The sequence below is a fragment of the Thermobia domestica genome, chromosome 3, assembly GCF_964235325.1.
Source record: "Thermobia domestica chromosome 3, izTheDome1.hap1.1, whole genome shotgun sequence".
Lineage (NCBI taxonomy): Eukaryota > Metazoa > Arthropoda > Insecta > Zygentoma > Lepismatidae > Thermobia > Thermobia domestica.
The window spans coordinates 197,598,302-197,626,021 of record NC_137456.1 but is presented as its reverse complement, the minus strand read 5'-3'; the positions used below and the strand labels follow the sequence as shown (position 1 = coordinate 197,626,021).

Sequence of the window (27,720 nt, the reverse complement as noted above, 5' to 3'; positions counted from 1 at the left end):
GGATGGATCAAGACGAAAGTTTCAGTTTAAGTTGAACATAGAATAAAACACATAAATGCATTTTATTATTCACCTAGTTAGCAGTGTTGCCACGTAAAAACTGAAAATTGACACAAAGTCGTACTTTATTTCCATAAAAATTCATTATTATGAACCCTGTGAAGACTATAAAATACATATCTCCTCTGCTGATATTTGATGGATCAAGACGAAGTTTTCAGTTTAAGTTGAACATAAAACAGAACATCTAAATACATTTTATTATTCACCTAGTTAGCAGTGTTGCCACGTAATAACTAAAAGAATCGCGAGAAGGGACTTTTTAGACCGGAAATTTTCTTAAATATCCCTAAATTATTTTTTTTGTACGCAGAAATGTCTCGTTCGTTACATAAACTGAAAGCCTACACTCTTCCAAATCGGTCGAGGTATAACTTGTTCTAGTGTTGCGCTGACGGTCGGAACATTGACATAAAGTCATACTCGTACTTTCATGAAAATCTTATTATGAAATCTGTGAAAACTATAAAAAAACAAATTTCCTTTGCTGCTATTTGATAGATCAAGATGAAATTTTCAATGTAAGTTGAACATGAAATGGGACACACAAATGCATTTTATTATTCACGTAGTTTGCAGTGTTGCCACATAATAACTAAAAGAATCGCGAGAAGGGACGTTTTTAGGGAAAATTTTCTTAAATACCCCTCAATTAGTTTTCCTTTGTACACAGAAATGTCCGTTCATAATGTAAACTGAAAGCCTACTGTTTTTCAAATCGATCGAGGTATAATTTGTTCCAATGTTGCACTAACGGTCTGATCTACGATCATTTAAAGAGATCTCATCGATGTCGGTAAATATACACGGGTAGTAAAGGGTTAAGGGCCCCAGGACCCAGGTGTTGCATTATATGTTGACCAACAACTATTTTTTGATTCTAAGGACCTTAAGGAGCATGTCTAATATAGTGGCAAAAGTTCCCTAGGGGGGAGTTACCCCCTTGGCCCATTGCACTACCAGGGAACCAAAGCTAATTGGGACATTTTATTCAGTAATAATAATAATAATAATAATAATAATAATAATAATAATAATAATAATGTGTAACTGTTACTGCTCGACTACTGACATTTGCGCTAGCCACTTGATAGACATATACTTTCAATTGAGTTGATTCTGAGTTTAACATCCCTTTTAGCAGCGAGGCTGTATGAGACGGGACCTACTGATTAACGTGGAATCCGAACCACATGAGCTCCCGCCGGAAATGGAACCCGGGTCTCCTACTCCAAACGTGCGCACAATAACCGCTTAGCCACGAAGAAACTCATAGACATATTTGCTTTCGCTGCAGTTTTCATTTCTCTATTGCAAAAAACTTCAATTCGGTATACTATTGTCTCACTGTACTTGTATATACATAAATATACTACCTCAGTCTCTTGAATCATTACAGGATAAAGTTAATGTCAACTTAGCAGTACCTAGACAAAATCTTATTTTTCAATATAATCCTTCCGCTCCGCCATTACATACTTCAATATCACCATCACAGCTAGAGAAAGATCGAAAGTCTAACCTCAAAGTCGTAGAATCTCCACACCAGGAGAAAACTCCTATTTAAAACAATTTTCTTTCCTGGCCAACAAAATGGCAGGCCCTATTTAATAGTTGCACAAACCAGTTCGCATAACCAAAATAGAAAGGGGAATTAAGGGAATAAGCGATGAAACAAAAATAACTATTACAACGGGGTGAAGTATAGAGGAAAATAGGGCACGCCACAAAACCTCCAACAAAATCCACAACAGAAGATCAAATACTGGATTTCGCAATATGCAGAAAGCGTAGGTACTGCACTTCTACCTACCTTAAACGTCCAAAAAGCGAGTAGGCCGACCCGTGACGAGGAGTCAAAGATCAAGCAATTATAATGACAGAACGAAGCCTATAAATAATCAATAAATTACGCAGACGAATAGCGCTAGTGGACATCAGATCCAGCATTTCCATCTGTCCTCTCAAATATTTACTTCCTGATGTTCAATTATATGACATAAGACAGCGGTTAAAGGGATATGAAATAAAATTATTAACTTGAAATATGTAGCAATAGTATCATTCGCAGTTGGGGATCGATTTATCAAAGAATCTTATATCTCTAAAAATCATAAGAAGCCAACGTTCCCAGAGAAGAACCAGGAAAACATTTTATCACAACACACGACTCATATACCTAGGCAAAGACAACAAACTTGCTTTTTTTTATCGACAAACGCATTTAAGTTAGTTCTACTTTTCCACGCGTTTATTCCGGTGATAGCAAAAAGACAGATTGATGATTCTGCATCTTTCTTCGTATCGTTTCCCCACGGCTTCTTTGACAAATACGAACTATTCAGCAAAGGTTAGACGTAAACATGACTGGTAATTTCCAATCCAAATAGTTATCCTGTAACTTTAAGGAAAAAATACCCCAGTGGTGAATCTTGTGGCATGTCAGGATAAATCTTTTGCAATAATGGAAGCGAGTTCTATAGAAGAAAAAAAAATTGTCCAGGAAAATAGGAGGTTGACAATAATTTACACCAGTCGCAGAAACAGGCCATTCACGAGTTATTATACAAATATAAAAATGATTTAATTCACTCCGGTCGGCATTGGACATTATAGGGGCTACAATCACAAAATAAGAATCCCTAAATCGGAATGTTCCAGAACAAATCTCCCTGTTCCAATGCATGTTCGAGATCAGGCAAACAAACAGATTCAAGAACTTATTAATGCTTGAATTATACGACCCACAGACGATAACTTCGCCTCGCCACAGATTATATTCAAGAAACCAAATACGAACGCATTTAGAATTGTTTTGAATTTACAGCAGTGTAAAACATACATAAATACCTATGGGTGCCATTCCAGTCAACTGAGTATGTGTTAAACACTTTGAAAGGCAAAAAAAAATACATCTTGCTCCATTCGAAAAGCCACTGATACATGACCTTCGAGGTTAATCACACAAGAAAATCTTACAAAATTCTGCGTGATGGGTCATAAAACTAGCACACAAGCTCTCTTAATTGCAACTAGGATGATTTTACATTGATTAACGAATAAGATCTTTTGTCGATGACATCGTGTTGGGAGGCTACACTTTTCAACAATAGCTATGGGAATTTTATTTTAAAAATTAAGAAATATTTGTGCTTCAACTAAGACAAATTTATTTTACTGCGAGCTGAATGCTCTCGGATATTTAGTATCAGGCAATTGTATTAAAATCTCTGCAAGAATAGCCAAAAATACAGAATTCAAGATTTCACCAAAAAAGAATTTTGCAAAGTTTTACGGGCTTATATTCCTACTTACTGGCAGAAGGATTTTGCCATGAAAATAGAACCTTTTTTAACAAATATTTCCATAGCAATATTTGTATTTTTCAAATAATCTTGTAGATTCTGTTCCTGGTGTGGGGGCTGTAAGGCTCCGTACCTCAGGTGTAAGCAACTACTATAAAGAATGCTTCATTAACGAGCACGTGTTTTCTGTTCAAAACACAATCACCAACAGACGGTGGAAGGATGATACCAGAAAGATTCGAAGTTGGTTCCGAAGGAAATCGAAGATGGCCAACCCTCTCCTCACGAACTTCTGGATAGGTGGCAGCACACTGCAGAAACCACCGCATACACATATGAACTCCCCTTCAGAGGACAGCCATAAAAGACCTCAAGTGGACAGAAGAATAAGTTCCAGTGCTGATCGCTAACTTTCCTAAAGTATTCCTGAGATCGTTTTGTGTTACGGAGATTTTCTTAAATCCAACTTCTGAAGTCGTAATAGGCAAAGGAGTATTTCTATAACTACCTACCCCGGAGGCTGCAATAAGCAGAGATACAAATATACTATCTCCTGAAACAATGATGAGTAAGAAAGATATCCTTTAAATCACCATTCTAGGCCGTTGTGGAATAGAAGATTTTACCTTTTAATCTTAAGCTACTTACCACCATCGACTTCTGTAGAGGCAAAAACATTACAGCTAAGCCGCATGGTGTTGCTATTTTCGTTGCAACCATAACACCGATCTGAGAATAAGCTAGCAATTACTTATTTCAAACTAACGCACGTCATTCAGTGTTTTGAAGTGTCTACGTGCAGTAGGAACAGAAAAAAATGCATGAGATGGGTGGTCGGATAGTGGCAAATCAACAACAGATATCATAAGTAGATCCCAAACCGTAAAATATGACGAAAAGTGTTTCCCGTAAAAGTTGTTTCTTCATGAGTAATACTTCCAAAGAATTCAAAATTGATACCAGTTTCTATTAGAAATTTTGGAGTTGACCCCGTTGGTGTATTCCCGCTACGCTACTGGATATGGAAGTATTGCCATTTTATTCTTCACATACGATTTACTCATTCATTTTTTGTTTGAAGTGTCTACGTGCAATACGAACAGAGAAATGCCTGTACCGGGTGGTCTGATAGTAGCACTTCAAAAATAACAGACGTAGATCCCAAACCGTAGAATTTAACGAAAAGTGTTTCCCGTAAAAGTTATTTCTACTAAAGAAATCGAAATTGATACGATTCCATTAACAATTTTGGAGTTGACACCCGTGGAGGTATTCCCGCTACGTCACTGGATATGGTCACGATTTGATTATTCATGTACCATTTGTTCAGACATTTTTTCTTCCCAGTGTCTACATGCACTACGAGCTGAGAAAAATGCCTACGACTTGTGGTCTGATACACCCACTCAATATATACCCCTCTCCTCCTTCCCTACATTGCACCCTCAAACTAAAATGATAAAAGTCATCCCAGGTCCAAACTTTATCCATGTTGAAGATTTGAATGAGATCGGTTCGGTGGTTCCAAAGTTATGAAGTTTTACTAGCATATGTTTACCCGCTTTGCTGGGTGAAATGAAAATTTAAATGCACAATTCCGTACCTCATGTGTTTAGTACCCGTGAAATATGCTGTTTTCGTTTTGAATGGCATCGGAATGATCATTGATCATCTCGGCGACCCCGAAAACCATGAAATCGACACTAATATTAATCATTTTTCACCATTTTATTATCTCCCCCTCTCCCAAGTTACAGGACTGAATTTGGTTTTAAACGGGATCAGATGTGTCATTCTTCATATCAGCGACCCTAAAAACTACGGATCAGACACTAATATCGGAAATTTTTGACCATTTTATATATATATATATATCCCCTTCTCCTCTTCCATGTTGCGCGGCACGACATCGGATGGGACACGGGTCATCTCAGAGACCCGGGAAACTATGTATTCGACACTAATCTGGGTTATTTTTATCCGTTTTATGTATTTCCCTTTCCCCCTCGACAAGAGATGCGGGGCTCAATTTGGATTTCAACAGCACAAGAGGTGTCACTGTTCATCTCGACGATTCCAAAAACTATAGATTAAACACTAATCCAAATAACGTGGCTAAAGCAGTCATTTTCGATCATTATATCCCCCTCCCCATGTTGCGGCCCATGTGATCGGAAGTGTCACGTTCATCTCAGTGACTCCAAAAAATGTGAATTCAGCACTAATATCCGTCATTCTCGATTATTTTAAACATCTTCCTCCCTTTCCCCGAAGCTGAAGTTTTGAATTTGAATTTAAACGGGATCGGAAATATCACTGTTTATCTAAGCGACCCAGAAAACTATAAATTCGACACTGATAGTGGCCATTTTCGATCATTTTTATATATCTCTTTCTCACCCTCCTTCAACTGGTGGGGCTGATTTTGGATTTAAACCGGATCGGAAATGGCACTGTTCATCTGAATGATCCTGAAAACTATGGATTAGACACTAATATTGGCCATTTTCCATGATTAATATATAACTCCCCCTCAAACGTGCTGCTGCACAGGGCATCTGAATTGTCACTGTTAATCTAAGCTAATCCTAAAACTATGGATTCGACACTAATATTAGTCATTCCGATCACTTTTTAATGTTTATTATCCTCCCCTACGTTGTACCCTTCTCCCCAACCATCGGGGCTGAACTTGGATTGAAACAGCATCAGAAATGTCACCATTTCTCTCATCGACCCCGAAAACTATGGATGCAACACAAATATTTGTCATTTGGATCATTATTAAATTTCTCCCCCTCCTCTCCCCTACGTTGCATCGTTAAAGTGAATAGGCTAAAGCAATCCCTGCCCCTAAACACATGTATGTTGAAAATTTGATTGAGATCGGTCAGGTGGTTTAAGAGTGAAGTCAAAAAGGCAGTCATTTTTATTTTAATTTTCATATATCTCTCCCCGTCCCCCTCCCCTATGCTGGCTCGTCAAAGTGAAACGATAAAAAAAACACCCAAGGCTCAACCCTCATACGCGTTGAAAATTTGATCGAGATTGGTTGGGTGGTTCAAAAGTTATTAGTTTTATTAGTTTTTATTCATACGTGACCCTCCCCTCTCCCACCCTATGATCTACCGTTAAGGTGAAATTACAAAAATGTTTCCAGATCAAAACGTCATGTATCTCGAGATTTTGATTGAGATCGGTCGGATAGTTCCAGATTTATTAAGTTACAAAATAAATCATTTTCAGTTTTATATAAATTGATTTTTATATATCTCCCCCTCCTTCTCCTCTCCTACGTTGTTCCGTCAAATTTAAATCATAGAAACAATCCCAGGCCTGAACCTCATCTATGTTGAAAATTTGATTAAGATCGGTCTAGTGGTTCGGGAGTTAAGTTTTATTTATTTTTATACCCCTTCCCCTCCAACACCCCTCAGTTCTACCATCAAAGTGAATAGGCTAAAACCAGCCCAACCTCGAACCTCATCCATGTTACAAATTTGATCGAAATCGGTCAGGCGGTTCAGGAGATTTAGTCACAAACATAGTGATTTATAATTTTATATATATAGATTTATCTTTATATATACACACCTCTCCCTCCCCTCAGTTCTAATAAACACATTTTAGGCATAGGGTTATTTTTACGTAATATTCATATCCGGGTTCTTACCGTGAATAATTCGTCTGCTATAGCTGCTAATTTTCTTTAACATTTCAACAAAGACTTGATTGGCAACAATGGTTAATCGCAGCTGTAGGTAGTTTGAATTGCTTTAGTTCCTGCTTGGAACACACACGTAGATGGCACTGCGTCGGAATACACACCGATTGAGAAACGAAATTTTTCAGTCTGAACACACACTTTACACACAAAACCGGCTGCATCCGTATCGCGGAGTCAAAAGAACTCGCGGGGGGACCCCTATAAGGGCCCTGCAGGCGTTAAAGTAAAAAAAAAAACAGTTCGAGCAACCACTAAAAAATGCTCGCTTTGCAACAATTGCTCACAATGCTGCTGTGTAGACCGATCGACCTACAAAGATTGTCGGGTTCACCATCACACACACACACACAAAAAAAAAAGATTGAGCGGTGCGTTAACTATTACAAGACAAAGCTGAAAGACTGTTATGATAGAAGACAGAATAGACACAGAAAGGTTCTCAACCCCACCTTGAGAGCTTAAGCATTTACCAACCATCCACTGTGCTTTAGAAAGAATAAAAGCTGAAGCGAGAATAAAGCTGACTGTTTCACATGTGGCAGCAAGTACTGAAGCTTTCAGAAGAGTAATGAGTAACGAGTTTCTGCCTTTTTCCATTTATTTTTTTTCCTTAGAAAACTGCCAATGCAAAACATAAATCATACGAAAAAGTCACTTTACCTCCCAAAACAGTAACTTTTAGTGACAAATTTGAAAAAAAAAAAACTAACTTTTAGTAACCAACTTGAAAAAAAGTAACTTCTAGTTAAAAAAGTTACTTCCTATGAGCCCTGTAGTTACCTTTCCAATTAATTTGACGAAGGATGTTATTCCTCTAACATCTTCGTCATCAAGCCGTAGATGCCATAACAACCTTTATAAATTTAGTAAGTCTTCTCGGGCTATTAGCCATGTGAAGGTATTGACATCCGACGTTTCGAATGCAGTCATTCCATTCATCTACAAAGATTGTGAAGAGATCGGAATCAAGCCAGGTCAAGTCTGTCTTACCCCTTAAACGGGGGAGGGACGTCTAGCTTTTAAACGGCTACTTTGTCCAATGTGTATATTGTCTGTTGATGTATTTATTGTGTACAGAATGCTCTGGAAGTTAAGGTATATTTTATGTAGATAGGATTTTATACTGGAAGTAGGATTAATCATCTTAGGTAGTTATGAATCATATTCTTTAAGTTCATCCAGATTGAACGCCCATACATACGAAGAACAGGTAAAGCCCACAACCTGGAATTCAATTGAAAAACTTTTTATTATTACTATTTTAATGTTTTGCGAGGTTGGTTATTGTTTCGATTATTGTTCCCGAGTTTTCCGTAATCTTTGCTTCCTTGTAGAAATTTGATTCTACTAATCTCTTTGCAAATTTTTGTTAAGGTGTCTTATGAAATCTTCTAGTTTTGTAATGTTGCATATACGATATGCTTCCTCCATTTCTGTATCTTCTCTGGTCATTCTGACCCAGAAACTTTCTGTGCTTTGTATTTGTTGTATATCCTGCAAATTTAAATAGTGGGGAGCCATATGTTAAGTTTGCTCCTATTATAGACTTGTATACCCTGCTGTTTATTTTGGCTGAAACATTTTTGTTGATATTTATATAATATCAACAACATAACATTGATTCTTTTATTGAAGACGCCCTCTGTTGTTCTTCTTCGGATATTTCTTAAGTCCTGTGGTTCGTCTTTGTGCAGTACTCTGAGAGTAGTACTACCCATGTCGTTCAGAAGACTGGGTTTGAGTAATAATTCATCCTTAGACTTCTCACTACTGTGGTTTCTATGTTCTTCATATTTTCTATATTGCAGCGTGTTAGGTGGTGTGATGGCCTTTATGATCTGATTGTCAGTGTTCTGGAATGGTCAGCCTGAGCATCGGCTACTACCGGTTTTGTGATTACTAGATGTGCAAGTGCTCAGTGAGGTCCTTCTTCACATACGGGGACGCCTATAACGCACGTGAAGGTTGCTTGTTGTGGCTATTTATCGGAGCTGTTGATTTTCATATGGTCGTTTGTGTTCCATTGTGCGTGTTTTCCAAAATCTGTTGCTTGGAAGCCGTCTAGAGATCTTCTCTTATCCTATTTCCTTTCAAAGATTATTTTCACTCCATTATTGCGATTTAGATTATATATAGTCACTTTTGTGTTGCGAAGTCGTTGTGTAATCGCTCTTTTCAGGGCCAGTGGTCCTGCGTTAAAATGACCACTGAAAAAACTTCTTACTTCTCTTTGTGACCATTATTGACTCTTGATTTTGAGTTTTCTTCTGAATATGATGTGTAGTTGTTTCTCTGGATAGCACTCCGTTTCTCGCTAGAGCATGGTTTTCTTTTCCTTTCTGTCTCTTTTCTTCCTGTTCACCTTTACATAATCTTTGTCTCACACCAACACGTAAAAGTACAAATGACGAACGAGATTGCACAGGAGAACAAATTTACAAAACGTGGATAATGCCCAAAGAAGCTTAATTAATATACAGAGCTATTGTAAATCATCTTCCCGATTTTAGAGGTTAATAACTCAGTGCTCATGCATCTATTTAGTCACAATGGCATGCATCTTAAGTGAGAGAAAACTAAAACAGTTATTTTTTCAGTCAGTAGATCCACCTGCTTCTTAAATGCATTAAGTTCAGTTGGATTTTTAGGGAGGGGTGACTGATACACTTGGATTTAACATAACCCTATCTTCGTTGAACACTAACTACAGTCCATTTGACATGAAATTCGAGAATAAAGAGCGTTGTCCTGTCTTCGTTTCCTGCCATCTTGATTTACTGTTACTCTAACTGCGGAATGCGTGACTACACATCATCTTTACCAGCCACGTACTGTCTTCCCATTTTTTTCCAATAACTATTAACGTGGGTCCCATTGCCTCTCACGACTTGGTTGTCTATAAAATGTGCAAATGAACAAAGTGAACTGATGTTTCACAGCATGTGCTCAAACTATGCACCTTTCTTGGTCTGTTAGTGAGCAATTCGATGACAAAATCCAAATACTGCATTCATGATGACGTCCAGTTCAGTAAGTGCAACTTCATCAATAACCTCGTTCGTTCGTTCGTTCGTTCGTTCATAGCTAGTCATAATGACTAGCACTCTTTTAGAGGGTTACGCCCTCTCTTAGGGAAGAGTATTACGTAAATGGAAGATTTAAGGGATTTTGTGACGGTCTCATAGAAGTTCTTTATTATAACAATTTTTAGGGTCTTAAGGATCTTTCCGATCCTTAACATTTGGTAGGAAATTAACGAGGAATTGCAGTTAATTTATTATTGTACAGAACTGGAACAGCAGAAATATGATAGTAAGAATGGGTACCTAGTGGTAAGGCATATCATATTTATACAGAGTGTGAATGATGAGCATGAAGAATGAGGCGAGGTGTGTCATCACATCGCAACACTATAAGTGTTGGTCAGACAGACGAAGATATCTTCTCGCCTATGGGCTTATCGAGGTTTCAACGTAGATAATGGGAGCCCTGTTAGTAGCAGATGGATTCAGCGTGCAAATGATGGAAATATGAGTGGAAGATGATCATGAACTTGATAGTCTGTGAGGAGCTCCTTGTCTAATGCGTCAGGGGGTAGAGTGTAGCAGTAGAGAGTATAGAGTAACGATAGCGGTGGGGGGTAATATCGAGATGGAGAAGGATGGAGAGCTAAGTGGTGCATAGTATTCAGAAGGGTGTTGGGTTTTATAACGAGATCATATGTATGTCAGACGTAAAGTTTCAAGATGAAACTGAAGTGTAGGAAACTGAATCCGGACGTACAAATCTGCTGTGGGACTAGGCAGTTTGACTCGATATGCAGTACGGAAAGCATGTCGTTCTAACACTAGTAACTTTTCGTAAATTTTTCGGGTGGCCGCAATCCATGCAAGTGTCCGTAAGTCAGCACAGGCCGTAGAAAGGCCTTGTATGTGTTCAGAATTGTGTTTGGTTTTAGTCCCCAGGACGTTCCAGTGAGCCTTTTTAATAAGTTAAGTCTATTGTAGGCTTTAGTTGTGACTGTTTGAAGATGTTGTTTCCAAGTGAGATGTTTATCGAATGTGAGCCCCAAGTAAGTTACAGTTGAACGTGCCTGGATGGGAGTTTGGTCTACTTGTAGTGAAAGGTGGTTAGGATTTCTTCTGACTCTTGATGTGCGTTTCGGTGGAATGAAGACAATTGCCTGCGTTTTTGTGGCGTTGATCGTTAGCTGCCATTTGCCGCACCAGCGAAGAAAATTGTTAATTGCTAACTGTAGAGCAGTGTTGATGGATTGGATAGTAGATCCTAAGGCAAGAAAGGCAGTGTCGTCGGCATATTGAAAGAGGTGAATTTTATCATGAAGTGGAGGCATATCGGCAACATAGAGAAGATAGAGGAGTGGTGACCGAGCCGATCCTTGAGGTACTCCACAGTGAAGGAAAATAGGATGTGAGAGGCAGTTATTTATTGACACATATGACAGACGGCCGATTAAAAAGTTGTATATCAGTCTTATATATGAAACAGGAAATCGAAGATGAGTTAATTTGTATATAAGTGCGATGTGCCATACCCTGTCAAATGCTTTCTCGAGGTCAAATAATACAAGACATGATGGTTTGACCGAGTTATAGTGTTGTGTAACTATGGTGGTTAAACGAAGTAGTTGATCGTTGATCGAACAACCTGGGCGAAATCCTGCTTGGTGTATGAGAAGTATCTGGCGTCTTTCTATGTATGCATGCAGTCGTCTTACTAGAATACGTTCTAGGATTTTACTAAAAGTAGACGTTAATTGAATTGGGCGGTAGGAGGATAAGTTGGCAGGAGGTTTCTTTGGTTTTGGAAACATTAACGTCTTAGAAGTTTTCCAGGTGACAGGAAAATAGCCAGTTCGCAGAATAAAAGTAAAAATCGTAGCTAACAAATTAAGCAATATAAGCGGGCTTTCTTTTATATGGCGTTAGGTTATTGTATCAAAGCCAGGTGCACTATTTCTTTTGTTGCGAACAACTGTACTGATATCTTGAACTGTTATTGGCTCTGTTAGAGGTTCATTTTGCGGAAGAGTATGAAGGGCATGAGGTTGTAATGAAGGAGAAGATGGATTGACTGTGTCAACTGGATGTGTATATAAATATGTGGAACTGAGTGGTGTAAAGATGTCTTGGAGAAAATCAGCAAAAGCGTCAGCTTTGGCGGAATCTGTTTGTATAGGTAAGTCACCATTTAATAATGGATATGGTGTTTTAGTATGTTTTCCGCAAAGAGCATTAAAACGTTTCCAGTACTTGCTAGGATGAGTGACGTCAGAGAGGGAATTACAGGTTTTAACCCAACACCGTAGCTTTTAAGCACGAATGTAATTCTTGACCATCCTCTGAAGTTGCCGGTGATGATGGGAGTGATTCTGGATTTTTTGTACGTTGATAGTCACGACAAAACTGTCGAGAGCGAGTGATAAAGTGAGATATTCTGGTGGCAATGTTGGTCGATAAGGCGTTGATGTAGTTACTGGTATGTAAAGTGAACTAGCTTCTTGGATTGAAGTTGTGATGGTATGGATGTCATGATACAGTTCGTCCTCTGATGTAGGTTGCAAAGGCTCTACTGCCGCCGAGAGATATGTTCTGTATTGTTCCCAGTTGGCTTTGTCAAAACGGAGGCTAGTTCTTTGAAATTCTGTAGATTGAGACGTATGACGTGTACTGAGTTGTAATTTGATCGGAACATGGTCACTTCCTAATGGATCAAGAACATCAATATGGATTTGTGAAACGAGATTAGCAGAAGTAATGACAATATCTGGTGTGCTTTGTGATACAGGCCTAGTGGGTTTTGGAAGATCATGAATGATACCAGTCGTGTGAGTTGTGACAAAGGTTTGAAAGGTAGATCTGTCTCTTTCTGATCTGCTGTGCATGTTGAAGTCGGCCATAATTATGAATCTCTTATAATTATCGAAATATGTTGCACGAATGCAGTAGGTAGAGGCTTTCCAGGTCTGATATAAACTGTAGCAACGGTTATGGCTATATTACGGAAGTATAAAGTAATGATGAGATATTCAGGAAAATCTGGCAGCCTACAAAAGTGTCGACGTGATGGAATACGTGGAGAAAATCCGACGGCTGTTCCTCCATTTGCGCGCCTCTTAGGAAGGGTGCTATCCTGTCTAATTAGTGTATATCCAGAAAAATAACAAGTGAGGGAGGGAGGGAGAAAGGTTTCGTTAAGGATAAACACTGCCGCTCTTTCTTCCAGTAATAGCGCTTCGAATAAAGCTTTATTCTGACGAATGGATCTAATATTGAGAAATATAAAGACTATATCCATGATCAGTAGGTTAGACAGTAGTTTCCAAACGTGCTGTATGAAAATAGACATTTTGACCAGAATAAGTAGCATAAAATGTAACATGGAATATTTCTTTTGCTGCATGGGTGATTTGCTTTAAGACATGCGAACGGTGAAATGGTTGAATATTTTGAAGAGTAAGCGTTAGAAAGGCAAGCATATTGCGCACTGTTATAGGAGAGTCCAATGAATGTGGAACGTCTGTAGAATAGTTATATATACGTAGTGGTGCCACGTACTCAGGGTGAGCTTCGGTAGGGGCGGGTTTGCCCTTGCGCTTGTAACTATATGTCGGATGTTGTTCATGGCAAGTGTAACAATTCGGTGGTGGTTGTAGATTGGGACATGAACGAGTTGAGTGATCACCAGAACAGTAGCCGCAGATAGTGGTATTTGGACATGTTGCGGTAGTGTTGATTATGTGTCTGGCATTTTTCGCATCGAAGTGGTAGGGGTGCTGGTGACCGTGAAGGTTCAACTCTGTGTCTTCTGTTATAAATGTATGCCCCATTAGTCAGAAGAGAATCAATGGTGGTTTGAGAAGGTCTCAGTACTCGAACAATGTACGTGGGGCCTGCAGCATTTCTAATTCGTATAACCTTCTGGAGTGTGTGTCCTTCGCATGTAAGTTCCTCCGAAATCTCTTCATCGCTATAAGAAGGATCAACACCGCGAATCACCACGGAAAGGAAAGGAGGACGGCGAGGTGGTGGTATTTGCTTGCGTTCAGATGCATTGAGATTAGTGAGTTTAGCATCTTTGCCGAAGGTATCTATAGGCACTTTGTTCCTTATAGTACTGAGCAAGTTTGCATCTTCTGTTTTGAAAATAAAGCCGTTCCTAGTCTTGACTATTTCTTTGAGTGAGGCACGAGGAAGGTACTTGCGTAGTTGTAGAGCAACTTGTTTCTCAGTCGAGAAACGTGAATCGAAATTGGTCAACAGAAACGAGTAAATTGATTGAGATAAAGCTGGAGCCGCAGTAGAATTCGTTTCCATGTCCGTATGGTTGTCCACTCTATCTTTTGTAGTGTGTGCTTTCTTTGCAGGTGGTGAGAATTGCAATCGGTTAGAATAACTTTGCTTGATTCAATAACCTTTTGACGAAGATTATCTAAAGTGGTTGGCATTGTTTGATATACACGGGTGTTTAGATAACTTTAGAAAAAATAGTGCAATGGCGATAAATCAGGAGAAAAATAACGAGTGGACCACTCAATTTCGTCTCTTCTGCCAATCCGATGTTGAGGAAATTCCGTGTTAAGAAATTGCCGCATATTTACACAGTAGTGTGATCCGGCACCACCTTGCTGGAGCCATCTGTGGGCAAAATTGTCTTCTACAGTGCTTCTGATTGCTGGAACTACTTGATTTCGAAGCATCTCCTCATACAGTTCAGAAGTCAAACTGTCATTAATAAAAAGGAATCAATTATTGTATTATTTAGCACTGCCGTCATATACTTAACTTTTCAGTACGTAAAGTAGGTGTTTCAAAGGACCAATGAGATTGCTGTCAAATCAAAACCTGCAATTATGTCTGTTAATGTAGCCGGTTAGGTGGAATGTGACTTTATCAGAGAACACAATGCACAATGCTGGTAAGAAAAGTAGAATCATCAGTGATTTGTTTCATCATATCATCACCAAATTCTACACGGCGATTAAAGTCATTTTGATTCAGCTGGTGTATCAGATGAATTCTGTATGGATGGAACTTCATTTTCTTCAACATTCTTTTCGCAGACATGTGACTAATATAATATTGTTCAGCAGCTGTACGAATGCTAAAGTGAAAGTTATCAACAAATGATTGCAACATCAAGCTGTTTGTTGCAGATTTTGGAAGACCAGGAATGTTATAATCCTTTATAGTTACCGTTTTCTCGACGCGTGTTACGGTACTATAAAAGATTATAACATTCTTGGTCTAATCCATTTAACTACGGTAACTAGATCTCGAAATGGGTGTGTCGATTGCGAAGTTTCTTCGTTAAATATTACCCTCACTTTAGCATATGATCTTTGGCGATTGCCCCATCCTTGTATCATCGACAGCGTTAGAACTTTACTTTGAGAGCTCTAATTCAAAACAGTTCAAATACATAAGCTTGAGTGTTCAAAGGTTTTCTGCAATAATGATTACTACTATCAATATCTAAAGGCTTCTACGTTGTTGGACCTTAATTTACAATCAACCATAAGGATTTACAGAACATACCATAGGGTGACACATACGTATGTCTTCTGGTCAAACGTAATTTATTCCACTAGTTTTGTAAGAGCACATCTACCGATCAACTTTACATGTTCTCATTTACTTTTACTTCTCAGATGGAATTACATGCAGTTTCAAATCAAATCATAATTATGCACATCTACGAACCATAACAACAAAATGATAATGTCTATTTAAACTTTAATAGATTCGCCGATCAAATTTACGTCCACTGTCACTTTCATCCCTCGGGTAAAATCACATAGTATATATATATGTCAAAACGTCAATATATACATCTACATAACCATGACAAAAATAAATAATAATTCTTTTCTGGTTCTATCTTTGATTACTTGATTCAAATGACATGTCCCAACGGACAGCTGGCGTTAATCAACTTTCATAGCATCCACTATCTCACAGAAAAATCTGACCAAGAATATCATTACAAACGTATTCATAACTTTATTTGTTTACAAGTCCTAGCCCAAACATCACACTACACGTCCAGTTCTTGAACCAGCTTCTCATTTATCAACCTTAAGTGACGTACGACGGTATATTATTATTATTATTATTATTATTATTATTAATGCGTTATCTAGGAGGATAAAGAAGAAGTACCTAAAGTAAATGTTGAGAATTTCGGTCCCAGAATCTGAATCTTCAACAAAAGTAGAGGGTTTTTATTTGATATTTTGGGGAGATGAGGGCAACTACATTTTATGTTAGTTGAATAGATCTTTTAAAATTATGGGGCACATATTTAAATTGCATGTGTATTTCTCGAGATATTTAGCTTCAGCCTCAGGTGACGTACGTACGATATTCATTTTTTGCGATTACAGCGCCATCTAGTAGGATAACGAAAAATTACTTCAAGTAAAATTTGCGTACTTTCGGTCACGTTATTCGAATCTGCAAGAAAAATTGGGGCTTTCCATTGAAAAATTTCAAGTTGGCCTCCAGTACCCTATGACGGGACCCCTGGGAGCACTTGCTGTTCACAGAATTTTATAAGCCCCTGACATGGCTACATTTTTAAGGAACTAGATTTGTCACATTTTTTGTCATTTCGGAAAATTTCAGGTTGTAAAGTTAGGTGAAACATCCTGTATATATATATATATATATATATATATATATATATATATATATATATATATATATATATATATATATATATATATAGTAATTGAAAGAGTTTGCAATAGTGTTCATTGATGTAATTATGTATATTGTAGAAATGATATCTGTCTTCACTTTTAAAAACATTGTATCTGTCCTAAATATTTCATCTGTTTTAAACATTGGGGAGTTCAATATCATTTCCAACAAATGTGCACATCATATATTCTACTGAATGACTAATAAATCAAATCAAATCAGAGGTCTTGCTACGGGTAGTCCGTTGCCTACTCTTCTTGCCAATACGAGGGTTGAACTGAAAGTTTCGGGAATCACGTACTGCGAACAATGTAATGTTAGATTTTCTCGTAGTTATAAACTATCATCTTTGTTCACTCTAAATGCAAAACCATATGTAACTCGGGAGTCTTTGTCACTGCAGAGCACCAGTTTGAAGTGAGGTGGTCGTGATCAAAACTGGACTTTACGAGAGAGCATTTCTGTGCCATGATTTATTACTAGTTTTGACAAAGATTAACACAACAAGTGTGTGTTCGTCGGATGATTGCCATTTTTCCTCATAAAGCCTCGTCCCAGACAACAATTTACTGGTGGTTTCAGGAATTCAGATGTGGGCGGATCACCATAAGTGATGAGGATCGGGCAGGTCGTCCATCGACAGTCATTGTGCCCCAAAACACTGAAGCTGTTCGTGAATTAATTAACATGTAACTTACTGCGAAATTCAGGGGACCTTGGACATTGACATAAGCCAAATACAAACAACATTGCGTGATCATTTATGTGAAAAAACTTTGCGCTCGTTAGATCACACACAATTTAACTCAAGCACAAAAGACGTCCGTGTGAAGTGATGCAAAGTTATGACGAAACGATTCAAGTTTCACGGTTCAACGGATCATCTGATTTGGTGTTTAATATCGTAACAGTGATGAAACGTGGATTTATGTATACGAGCCAGAAACAAAGCGACAATCTGCTATGTGAGAGTTCCACGATGAACCTACACCAACCAAAGTTGTTCGTGCACGCAGTGTCTCCAAATAAATGATTGCATCATTTTTTGGTATATCAAGTCATATTACAACTGTCCCACTGGAGAATCGTGGAACAATCAATGCAGAATAGTACAAAACCATATGTCTACCAGAAGTACTGAATGTACGCAGACAGCCCAACCCCAACCGTAGAATCATTCTGCATCACGACAATGCCAGTTTGTACATAGCAGCTGCCACAAGTGATTTTCTAGACCTAAGAAACGTTGAAGTCATGACACATTCGGTTTATTCCCCTGATTTAGCCCCAGTGATTTCTTTTTTCCCCAACAATCAAGAATATGTTGTGTAGGAAGAGTTTTGCACTCCAGAAGAAGCCATAGAGGCATACATATGTATGTTTCACAGGTACTAACTTCGGAGTGTTATAACTATTTCAAGATTTCGTTCTATCGCATGAAACATTTCTGTATAGGGGGAGTACTTTGAAAAGCAATAAAAAATGACTGTGCTTTGATGTTCTTGCGTTCTATCATTTTCCCGATAGTTTCAGTGCAACCCTCATATCATAATGAACCATCTGTGTATATTATAGCACTCAACGACTTGTCCATCCCACATGCATTGGCGGATTAAACCAAACGTCTTGGGAGGAGCTCTTTGTTGTGGAGTAGGATATGTTTACCGAAATCCCCCCCCCCAAAAAAAAAGAAAGGTAAAACGGATTCAGGAAAAGAGGGTAAAATATATAATTGCTGCGGAATTTTCACCACAATGTCCCCTCCCCCGAAAAGATTTTCTGTCTACAGGTCTGGTCATGGCTATGCTTTACTAAATATTTTGCTAGAAAAAATATCAGGTTAAATATTTTTTAGGACGCTCATAATGTTTCTGTATTTTAGTAAAATTAATTAAACAAAGGGACAAAAGAACTTAGAAGTTACACTCAAAACACGCTTTTCGGCGAATACTTCCCAAGACGTATCTGTCGATATAATATTGTCGCGATCTACGACAATGTCCCTATGACATTTAAAAGTGCTAGTCCCTTCAGCCGCTTTTCGCCAGAACGAGATCGCAACCACGTTTTCAGTCGGTGCAATGTGGATTAAGATTGTTCTGCACTGGCCATGCTCGAATGCAGGGTTACAAGTTGAGTTGATGTTGAATTAAACGTCCCTTTCAGCAGCGAAGCTATATCAGACCTACTGATTAACGTGGAATCCGTACCACAGGGTTACAAGTATGCGCAGCAGTTTTCGAATAGTCACGTGAAGATCTTCGTCGCTGGTGGGCAAGGCCTCCAACGCAGTCCGTGATAGAGTTCCACCTTCTTCTTTAATTCTCTTCCATTTAGAAGTGCAGATTGCAAATTCAGAACTAAAGAGGGAAAATAGCATTTTTTCTTGAGTTCCGATAGTTTTGTAAAATCTTTCTGCTAGAATGCGGATGTTGTTGCTCAGAGTTTACTCAGTTGCGCCTGTTGGCAATAAAATGTTGAGTCCGTATACATTGAAAACTTCCTGCGCAAGACGAGTTTTGAGATCCTCAACAACCGACTCTATAAACTGAATGTAGACAGTTCTTCAGTAGTAAGATGTCGTGTCATCTGCCCTGAAGTTCGTACGATGTGTTTGTCTTTGAGTGGGATGAGGAGTTTGAATCTGCACGTCGACACTAGCAGCCATTCTGGATATTGCTTCGAAGGTTGCCTTGAATTCTTTGCTGTTTGAACGCTTCTTGTTTAATGCTGCGATAGTGTCCTGAATGGCATCTGACGTTGCGTTCATGTCTAAATTTGTCTTCTGCAAAAGTCGATTGAGGCGAGGTTTATCGTGAGAACACCCTGAAGACAAGTAATAGTTACGATAAACTCGCTGTCGTGCAGGCAGAAGAAAGTGCCCATGCTTTGGCTGCTGTATCTAACTCGGACCACTTGGAGCAAACTGTAGAACTTCACCTATTTATTGAAATTTCACGTGAAATCGTAATACCGCGTCGTTACGTTCAACCCATCTCGTTTCACACAATGTCTCCAACTGGCCACTAACCGTAAGCTTAAGGACAATATTACGTTTTGAGATGCAGTGGAAAACGCAATGATCTTTTTCATTGTACTGACGACGACCTGAAGATGGACAAGTTGAGGCTGTGACTACAATATGAAGTGCAGCGCGTTTGAAGCCTCCTTCTGGATCTCCTGCACTGCCCAGCGACTTTGAGAGGTCGTAATAGCGCAACCATCTGTACCAATACCAATGCAGTAATTCGGGTCGAGTGAGAAATCTCGTAGCAAAGATAGAACAGTTTCTCCAATTTTCCCTCCAGTCAGTGAGAGTTTGGGTGGTTCTGCGTCTTCGGATTCCGAGCTCGAACCAATGTTCTCACCTTTCAGCTCTGCTGGTGGAGGATCAATGAAACCGAAGCAGTCTTCTCTTATTTCACCCATGTGTTCGTACCTTAGAATCAAAGACAGTTGAGATGTGTGCGAAATGACCGTAGTCTCATCGAACATAATAGAATAAAACTGATCCTCTCGTACTCGATTGACAATTTTACAGGCGTGATTTCTCATCCACAACCCTCAATGAGGGCATTTTCTGTGGTTTTATTGGCAAAAATGGTCCTTTTCGATGCTTTCGTCCAGTGATTCTTTAAGAGATCGTCACTACAAGCCATTCTAAATTTGAGCAATTCTCGAAAATTGCCCTCGTTGAACGTAGTTTCTGCACCGTCACCACCTGAGGTCAATTATCCGCACAAGCATCGTCCCTGTGGCCTTGAAAAGCAATGCCTTGCCTTCCAAGGAATATCACATTCCGCAATATTAATTTCAGTTTGTCGCGATTTTCGATGACTTGTCTTCTTGACGAGTTGATTTGATTCTCAACTGATTTTACTGGTTCCCAGTAGTTTCTCAGAAACGCTTTTCCGACCTCAAGAACGTTAATGTGATATTGCGCCTTGTTGTGAGTTTCTAAAATACCGTAGAAAGTAGCGAATTTCTTCAAAGGTTTAGTTCCAAGAGTTTGGAGGGGCACGTTTCTTCGATAGACCCCCAAAAAACCCGTTGCAAAAAGTGAGCAATATTTACAAAAAGATCTCTCTCCTTATGGGAAAGAACCAGCCATGGATAGTTTTCCAGATGTTCTAGCCTCAAGTAACACCGTCCTTCTTCCTGAGATTTATCTGATATTATGACTCGAGTTATCGTTAGCGTAAACGCGACATGCCGGATAGATACTTTTTTTAAATAGAATTTAAAGAATTAACCCTCTTTTGAAATAATGCAAGAACGATCCCAAACTTTCGTTCTTGTGGCGGTAAGCTACAAGCGACAGTGTGTGTAATTATAATATTTTAGAGGGCTCTTGGGGGGGAAGGCGATCGCCCCCCTCGCCCCCTCCTTTAATCCGTCCCTGCCCACATGTGTGTAGTTTTTCCTCATCTATCAGTTGGGAGCAACTTTGTAATGTGAAGTATGAAGTTGGTTAAGGTTTTTGTTTTCAATCTACACTGACGAAGACAACGGTGGTTCGCTGATAAAGTTTGTCACGATCTACAGTATTATAGGATGATTATAGGTGGCTATTTTTTAAACAATTTACGCTATAGTATTTATTATTTAACAGTGTAAGTATTCCTATTTCTTTAACTCATTCCTGTAAACAATTTAACTTTTCTTCCAACAAAAGAACCCCTGCATTTTAAAAACTATAGTATTCTGCTCGTTCTATAAAACACAACAACAAATGTACAAATTCAGGAGCTTAATACTTGATTTTAATGCTACTCTGAAACATTTTCGAAACATCTCAGCTTACTCTTTTGGTAGTTCCAGGTGTACTTCACAAAATTTAGTACCAATTTCAAAGCCAAATCTAATTAAATGAGATATTAGACTGAAATCATTTGTATAACCTGATTTCTTCAGGCTCTTTTCTCTAAAATTTATTGTACGTATCATTGTAACATTATAATGTAAATCATACCGGCAAGCTGCTTATTCCTCATCATCATTTCTTCTATTAAAGAATGAAGTTGTTTCGTGTCCTGCAAATGAAAAATGAAATGAAATCTTTAAGTTTAACGTCCCACGGTTATGCCGGTTAGGCTAAAGGAGACGGTGATAATGAGAAATGAGTGAAATGGTGGAATGAAGAAAGTGGGAGGAAACGGGAGAACCCCGAGAAAACCCACGAGCACGGTGTTTGTCCACCACAAAGCCCACACGGCGCGAGCTGGGATCGAACCAGGGACCCCAAGCACCGGAGGTGAACGCTCTACCACTGAGCCACCGCGCCCCCCCGTGTCCTGCAAAGTTTGTATGAATTCGTGTTGTTGATCTTCGTCATTATTTAATTCTTCTAAATCATTTACACTCCAGTTCCTTAATTCAGGAAACATCAGTGCCTCTGGAACTTGATGAGTGCTACATGGAGTTAATGAAGAACACCTCTTCTCAAGATCACGAATTATAGCTTGTACTACTCGTCCCAATTCTACGTACGGTGAGAACTGGAAATAAATAAACTGACAATAATAATAACAAACAATTTCTAAAATCTTAATATATTTTATACTCAAATAACTTTGTCAAAAACATGTTTCTCTTACATAAGTATACGAAAACAATACCAAATCGGTGGTATGCTACTTTCAACACAGAGCACCGATTTACAAAGGAAGGGAAAATTAAGTTTCCTTACATTGACCAGAGATTTACGAAGCAAGGTCAGGTCATGTTTACATTAATAAATGGAGCAAGTATCATTAAGGTCAAATTCTGAAGTAGAATGAATGTTTGATAACGGAAAATGATCATCTGGTGCAATAATCCCCAACTTTTCATTTACTGGGGACATACCGCCCACGAGATCACGACACAGTTAGGTTAAACACTATACTAATACACTCATTGACAAGAAAGAAAGAAAGAAAGAAAAGAAAAAAAGAACATAAAGCAGGAACAAAATCAACTGTAAATCGGTAGATGTGTAGCACTATGAAGGGTGTGACGACAACGATTAGAGTTTCAAGTTCGAAAACTGTAAATGGCTAACAGAAGACAGTAATGTCACACCCTGGTCGTGTTAATCAGTTGTGAAGCGTAAGAGAATGAGTTAACATATGTAAAACATCAAGAACACGCATACTGCCTCGTTGCCGCATTATACACCATTGCCAACATTTGGCGGGTTCCAAAGAGATCGAATCGTGGGTCTGTACGAGGTCGAATGGGCATTTGGTGCGATTGCAAGATATGTGTCTATTCTGATGTCACCGTGGTTCGATGTGTGAGGTTAGTGAATATGCGAAGGCATCAACGCACGACGTGAATGTTCCGGTCGACAACGACAGACCACAATAGGAGAGGATTGTTACACTGTGCGTGAAGCATTACGTTCGGACCGGTCATTCGGACACAAGTATCAGACTCTCTACAGCACCCTGTGTCATCCTGCAACGTGTATCGACGATTGATATCAGGTGGATGGCGGGTATACCGTCCCCTTCATAGATTACCATTAACATGAGAGAATAAACGACAGCGTGTGGAGTGTGTCGCACTCGGGCAGCATGCAATCCTCATGTATGACAACAGATAGTGTCTAGTGGTGAATCTCGATTCTGCATTACGACATATAAACATTGTGTGCGTATGTGGCGGCGCCGTGGAATGAGGTCACACTAGGCCAATATTGTGGAACAATGTCAGCGTTACTCCTGGCATCATGGTATGAGGAGCTCTTACGTATGACTTTCTGTCAGCTCGCGTAGTAATTCACGGAAATTTTACAACACAGTAGTGATGCCTGGATGAAATTCTGCGTCCGGATGTTACCCCTTCTGCAAAAGCGTGTTATTACAATCTTTCAAGACGAGGCTCGGCCACGGCACATGCATATGATATATATATATATATATATATATATATATATATATATATATATATATATATATATATATATAACGTATATAGAATGTTTACGTTAAGTTGAGATTGTTTCATAGCCAGCAAGGTCACCTAATCTCTTCCTAGCTGAACACGTTCAGGTACAGCTCAGATGCCAAATCAGCGCCACTGTTGCAAGATCTCAAGGCGCAGTTACAGCAGCTATGGACTGATTTGCCTCACCATAGCCTTCTATATGTTCCTAGCCACGAAGTGAAAATGGCAACGCCGCATTATCTGTCATAGGTAGTCCGATGGTCCTGCCTAGTGGTTGTAGGGGATGCAGTAAACACGAAAGAGCAGGCATACGACCATACTTATTACACCATGCGTGATATGCGTGTCCTACGATTATTATAGTTTAAAGCGTATATTTTGCAAAAGAAAAGGTGCATGAGCTGTATGAAAATTACAGTTAGTTCTGGACAATACGTACGTGTTTCATAAGAATATTTACAATGCTCGATGAAGTTTTACTATACGCATCCATAGATTGTAAAATGTACAGGAAAATTTGGGCAAGTCTTTAATTTGCACATTTGATGTCGAGAACATAACCCAATCGACTTTTGTGGGACTTCTAACCTGTTCCTTCTATCACTGGCGCAAATCCCGGGGGGATGAGGGGATATGCCCTTCCAATCTTGTAACTGATGGAAACTGTCCCCCCCCCCCAATAATCCTATTTGAAATGTGTTTTTGGGGAGAAATTTGATTATTGTCCGATTGCCACAAAGGAAAGTGAGATGAAATTGATATCCCCCAGAATAAACCTCAAATCTCCAGGATAGTGGCGGATCCAGGATATGATCAAGGAAGGGGCTAAACCATAGTTTGCCGCTGTATCAAGTGTAAAGCAGGACTGAAGCCCATTTTATCCAGTGTATACCTGAGCATCAAGGGGAAACTGTAGCCCTCTTTGGATCTATATATAGATAGAAACGGTCTTCCCCCCCCCCCCAATGTTGAAGACAGATTTGCGCCCCTATTTACTACTACTACTGCTACTTATATTATGAATCCGTATAGTAAAACTGCACGCTAGGCTCTTATTGAATGATTTTTAAGATCACAAAGAAATGCTCATTCTGTTTTTTTTTTTTTTTCATTCATTAAAATCCTATCAATGCAGAAACAGGATATAAAGGGGGAGGCTACAGGGACCGGGCCCACCTAAAATTTTCACGGTAGGCTTTCAATATACTATAATTATAATATGGCTAGATCGGACCGAAGAAAATAGATTCCCATAAAACATGCACAGGGCGTCTTTTTCGGTGGGCTCTTCTACACCAACTGGAAGATAGACTGCAGTTTTTTTTTGTTTTTTTTTTTTTTAATTGGAGGAGGAACTTTGGGCATTTTTCTAGTTTTCTTACCGGCTGCAGGCGGCTTCTGTTTAGGTTAAGTCGTACTCTTAGATAACGATTCCTCGAGCTGTTTTCTCTACGGAGACGATGTGAAAACAGCGCAAGAACTCGGCTTACGGCCTCTATTCGAGGGCTTCCTCTTCAAAGGGGGTATTTTCATGATTTCACATGGTGACACACAAACTTTTGAACATGTGCTCAGAACGTTGGGATCCTGTGAAGAGGTAATATTAAGAATTCTAAAGTACAAAATTCGATGTGTTACAAAATTGCAATCCTCAGATGTTTACTTTATCTACTGCAATCTTGAGCTAGTTACTGAACAGTATTATACGCTCTATGGAACTAGTTTTAAAAAATAACTTCCATAAGTGCAAGCATATAGCGAGAAAACATGTTACGGAAAGCACGTCATAATAATTCGCAAAATACGCACTCAAGTTAATTCAGAGACGGACATAGTAGAAAAATGAAATTAAATATTTGAGTTTTACGTCCCACAATTATGCCGGCTAGGCTAAAGGAGACGATGATAAGAAATGAGTGAAGTGGTAGAATGAAGAAAGAGGGAGAACCCCGAGGAAACCCACGCACACGATGTTCGTCCACCACATACCAGATATAATGGCACGCAGAGGAATAATAGTCGCGTCACACCGAAATGGCAGTTCATAGCTTTTGTTTTCTTTCACAGTTTATAAAATAAGCTACAGTGGGTTGGGTTAGGTTCGGTTAATTTTTTTATATAATTTTCATAGTTGACAATCAGCTACTGCCAATCCTCCTCGCGGCGGAAACTCATATAGTCCATTTCTTATTCCAATGTTTTGATTCCAAAGCATTAGACTTTGCGTTTTAACATTACCACAAACTTTCTTAACACTATTTTTGTCCCCTGTACATTTTACTTTCTTCGAAGTAGATCAAGTAAACCGGACCACATCCGTTACATCGTCAGTAAGTTGATTTTGTTACAGGATTTAAATTGTGGGTATTACTTCCGAAAGTGTGTCGTACATTTTTACATTCGAATTCCGATGTTTCTCACGTGAATTGCATAAATAAGTCTTCCTTTATCACATGAAAGTGATAATACCCACTCTTTTGCACATCCTTGTAATTTTCCAAAACACAAATTACATAAAGAACTCAATCCAAAGTTTTGGGGGCGCGGTGGCTCAGTGGTAGACCTCCGGTGCTTGGGGTTCCTGGTTCAATCCCAGCTCGCGCCGTGTGGACTTTGTGGTGGACAAACACCGCGCTCGTGGGTTTTCTCTGGGTTCTCCCGTTTCCTCCCACTCTTCATTCCACCATTTCACTCATTTCTCATTATCACCGTCTCCTTTAGCCTAATCGGCATAACCGTGGGACGTTAAATTTAAAGATTCCAATCCAAAGTTTTCTCGCGACCACAAGATACAGCCAACCAACTATTTCACGTTTCCTTTGCTAAGGAGATTTTACTAATGGGACCTACAATTTTTGGTAGACTCCGATTCACTGCGTTCAATTGCATCCTCAGTGGATTTGAACCAGCAATCACGCGTACCGAAGGAATGTGTTCAGATCCTGCAGCGACTGTCTTAAATTTGCTGTTTCCGAAGAAATTAACTTTACTTAATCTTAAATATATGTGGTGAACATTTAACATCCTTCTCGAACACAACATTAAAAAAAAAAAAGTCACTTCATTCCGACCGTCACTCGTAATATCCGTAGTTTGACTTCCAGCTGGACAGCCATCATGACTATGTTGGTTTTCATGAAAACTGGGATGAGTATATAAGTATGCAACTGGAGAATAATTTTTACTAAGAGAAAATGTCTTCGAATAAGAAACCTACTTTGAGGAAAAAGGTTTTCAATGTAACGTCTCCTCCCCAAATATAATTGATTTAAAAAAAATCGTTCTAGGGTCCAGGGTAGCGAAATAGATACACAGAAGCTTAGACTCCGAATCCTGAATTTTTAATACTCCCGACCCCTTTTAATTTGTAGGGCTATTTTATACTTCGTTATATTAATTGATAGACGCAGCGTATAAGGTGTTTAACCACAGTCAAGGAGAACCACCAAGCTACGTTTAGAACTTTGCTAAGCAATTGCTAAGTTTGCTATTTGATTTTCATATTGGTGCACAAAATGGTGTAAGCTAAAACTGATCATAGCACCTTCTGTCCAAAAATAGTTTAATAATCGATGCATGATCACTACAATAATCGACGTTGCATCTAAACGATTGGTATGATGCAGCTTTTTTTTTTTTTTTTTTCATTTAAAGTAAGATACAGCACGTAGCAGCGCGAACACTATAGTATGAATAAGACATAAAAACGTCAATAGTTCATCAATTCAAGTCCCGAGTCCTAGTTCATTGCGTTTTCACCTTCCACTTCTATAAATCTTGTTTGTTTCATTTTCTGACAGCCTTCCCTCTTCCTGTCCCAACACTCATTTCACTACAATCCACTAAGAGTCCCGTGTCTAATATGTTTGTAAATAGCAATATGTGTGTCCGATGAAGCCAAGTTGTTAGTTGGCGAAACGTTACACATTTTAGTTTTTAAATAAAGCGCATTTGCTTTGCTCAGCTATTA

General features: G+C 38.9%; 1 protein-coding gene across 4 annotated transcripts in view; it reads right to left on the bottom strand.

Moving 5' to 3' along the window:
• Positions 1-27,720, bottom strand: part of Vsp37A (Vacuolar protein sorting 37A) — a 360,401-nt gene that overhangs the window by 217,714 nt on the left and 114,967 nt on the right. For 3 of the 4 annotated variants that reach the window (XM_081752085.1, XM_081752084.1, XM_081752087.1), the window contains 2 exons: positions 22,119-22,315; positions 21,790-21,857 (listed from right to left, as the gene is read on the bottom strand). In XM_081752085.1, coding sequence (XP_081608211.1) covers positions 21,790-21,857; positions 22,119-22,315 — 265 coding nt within the window. Of the gene's footprint in view, positions 1-21,789; positions 21,858-22,118; positions 22,331-27,720 lie in introns of all 4 variants that reach the window. The other variant, XM_081752086.1, reaches the window with a different exon arrangement.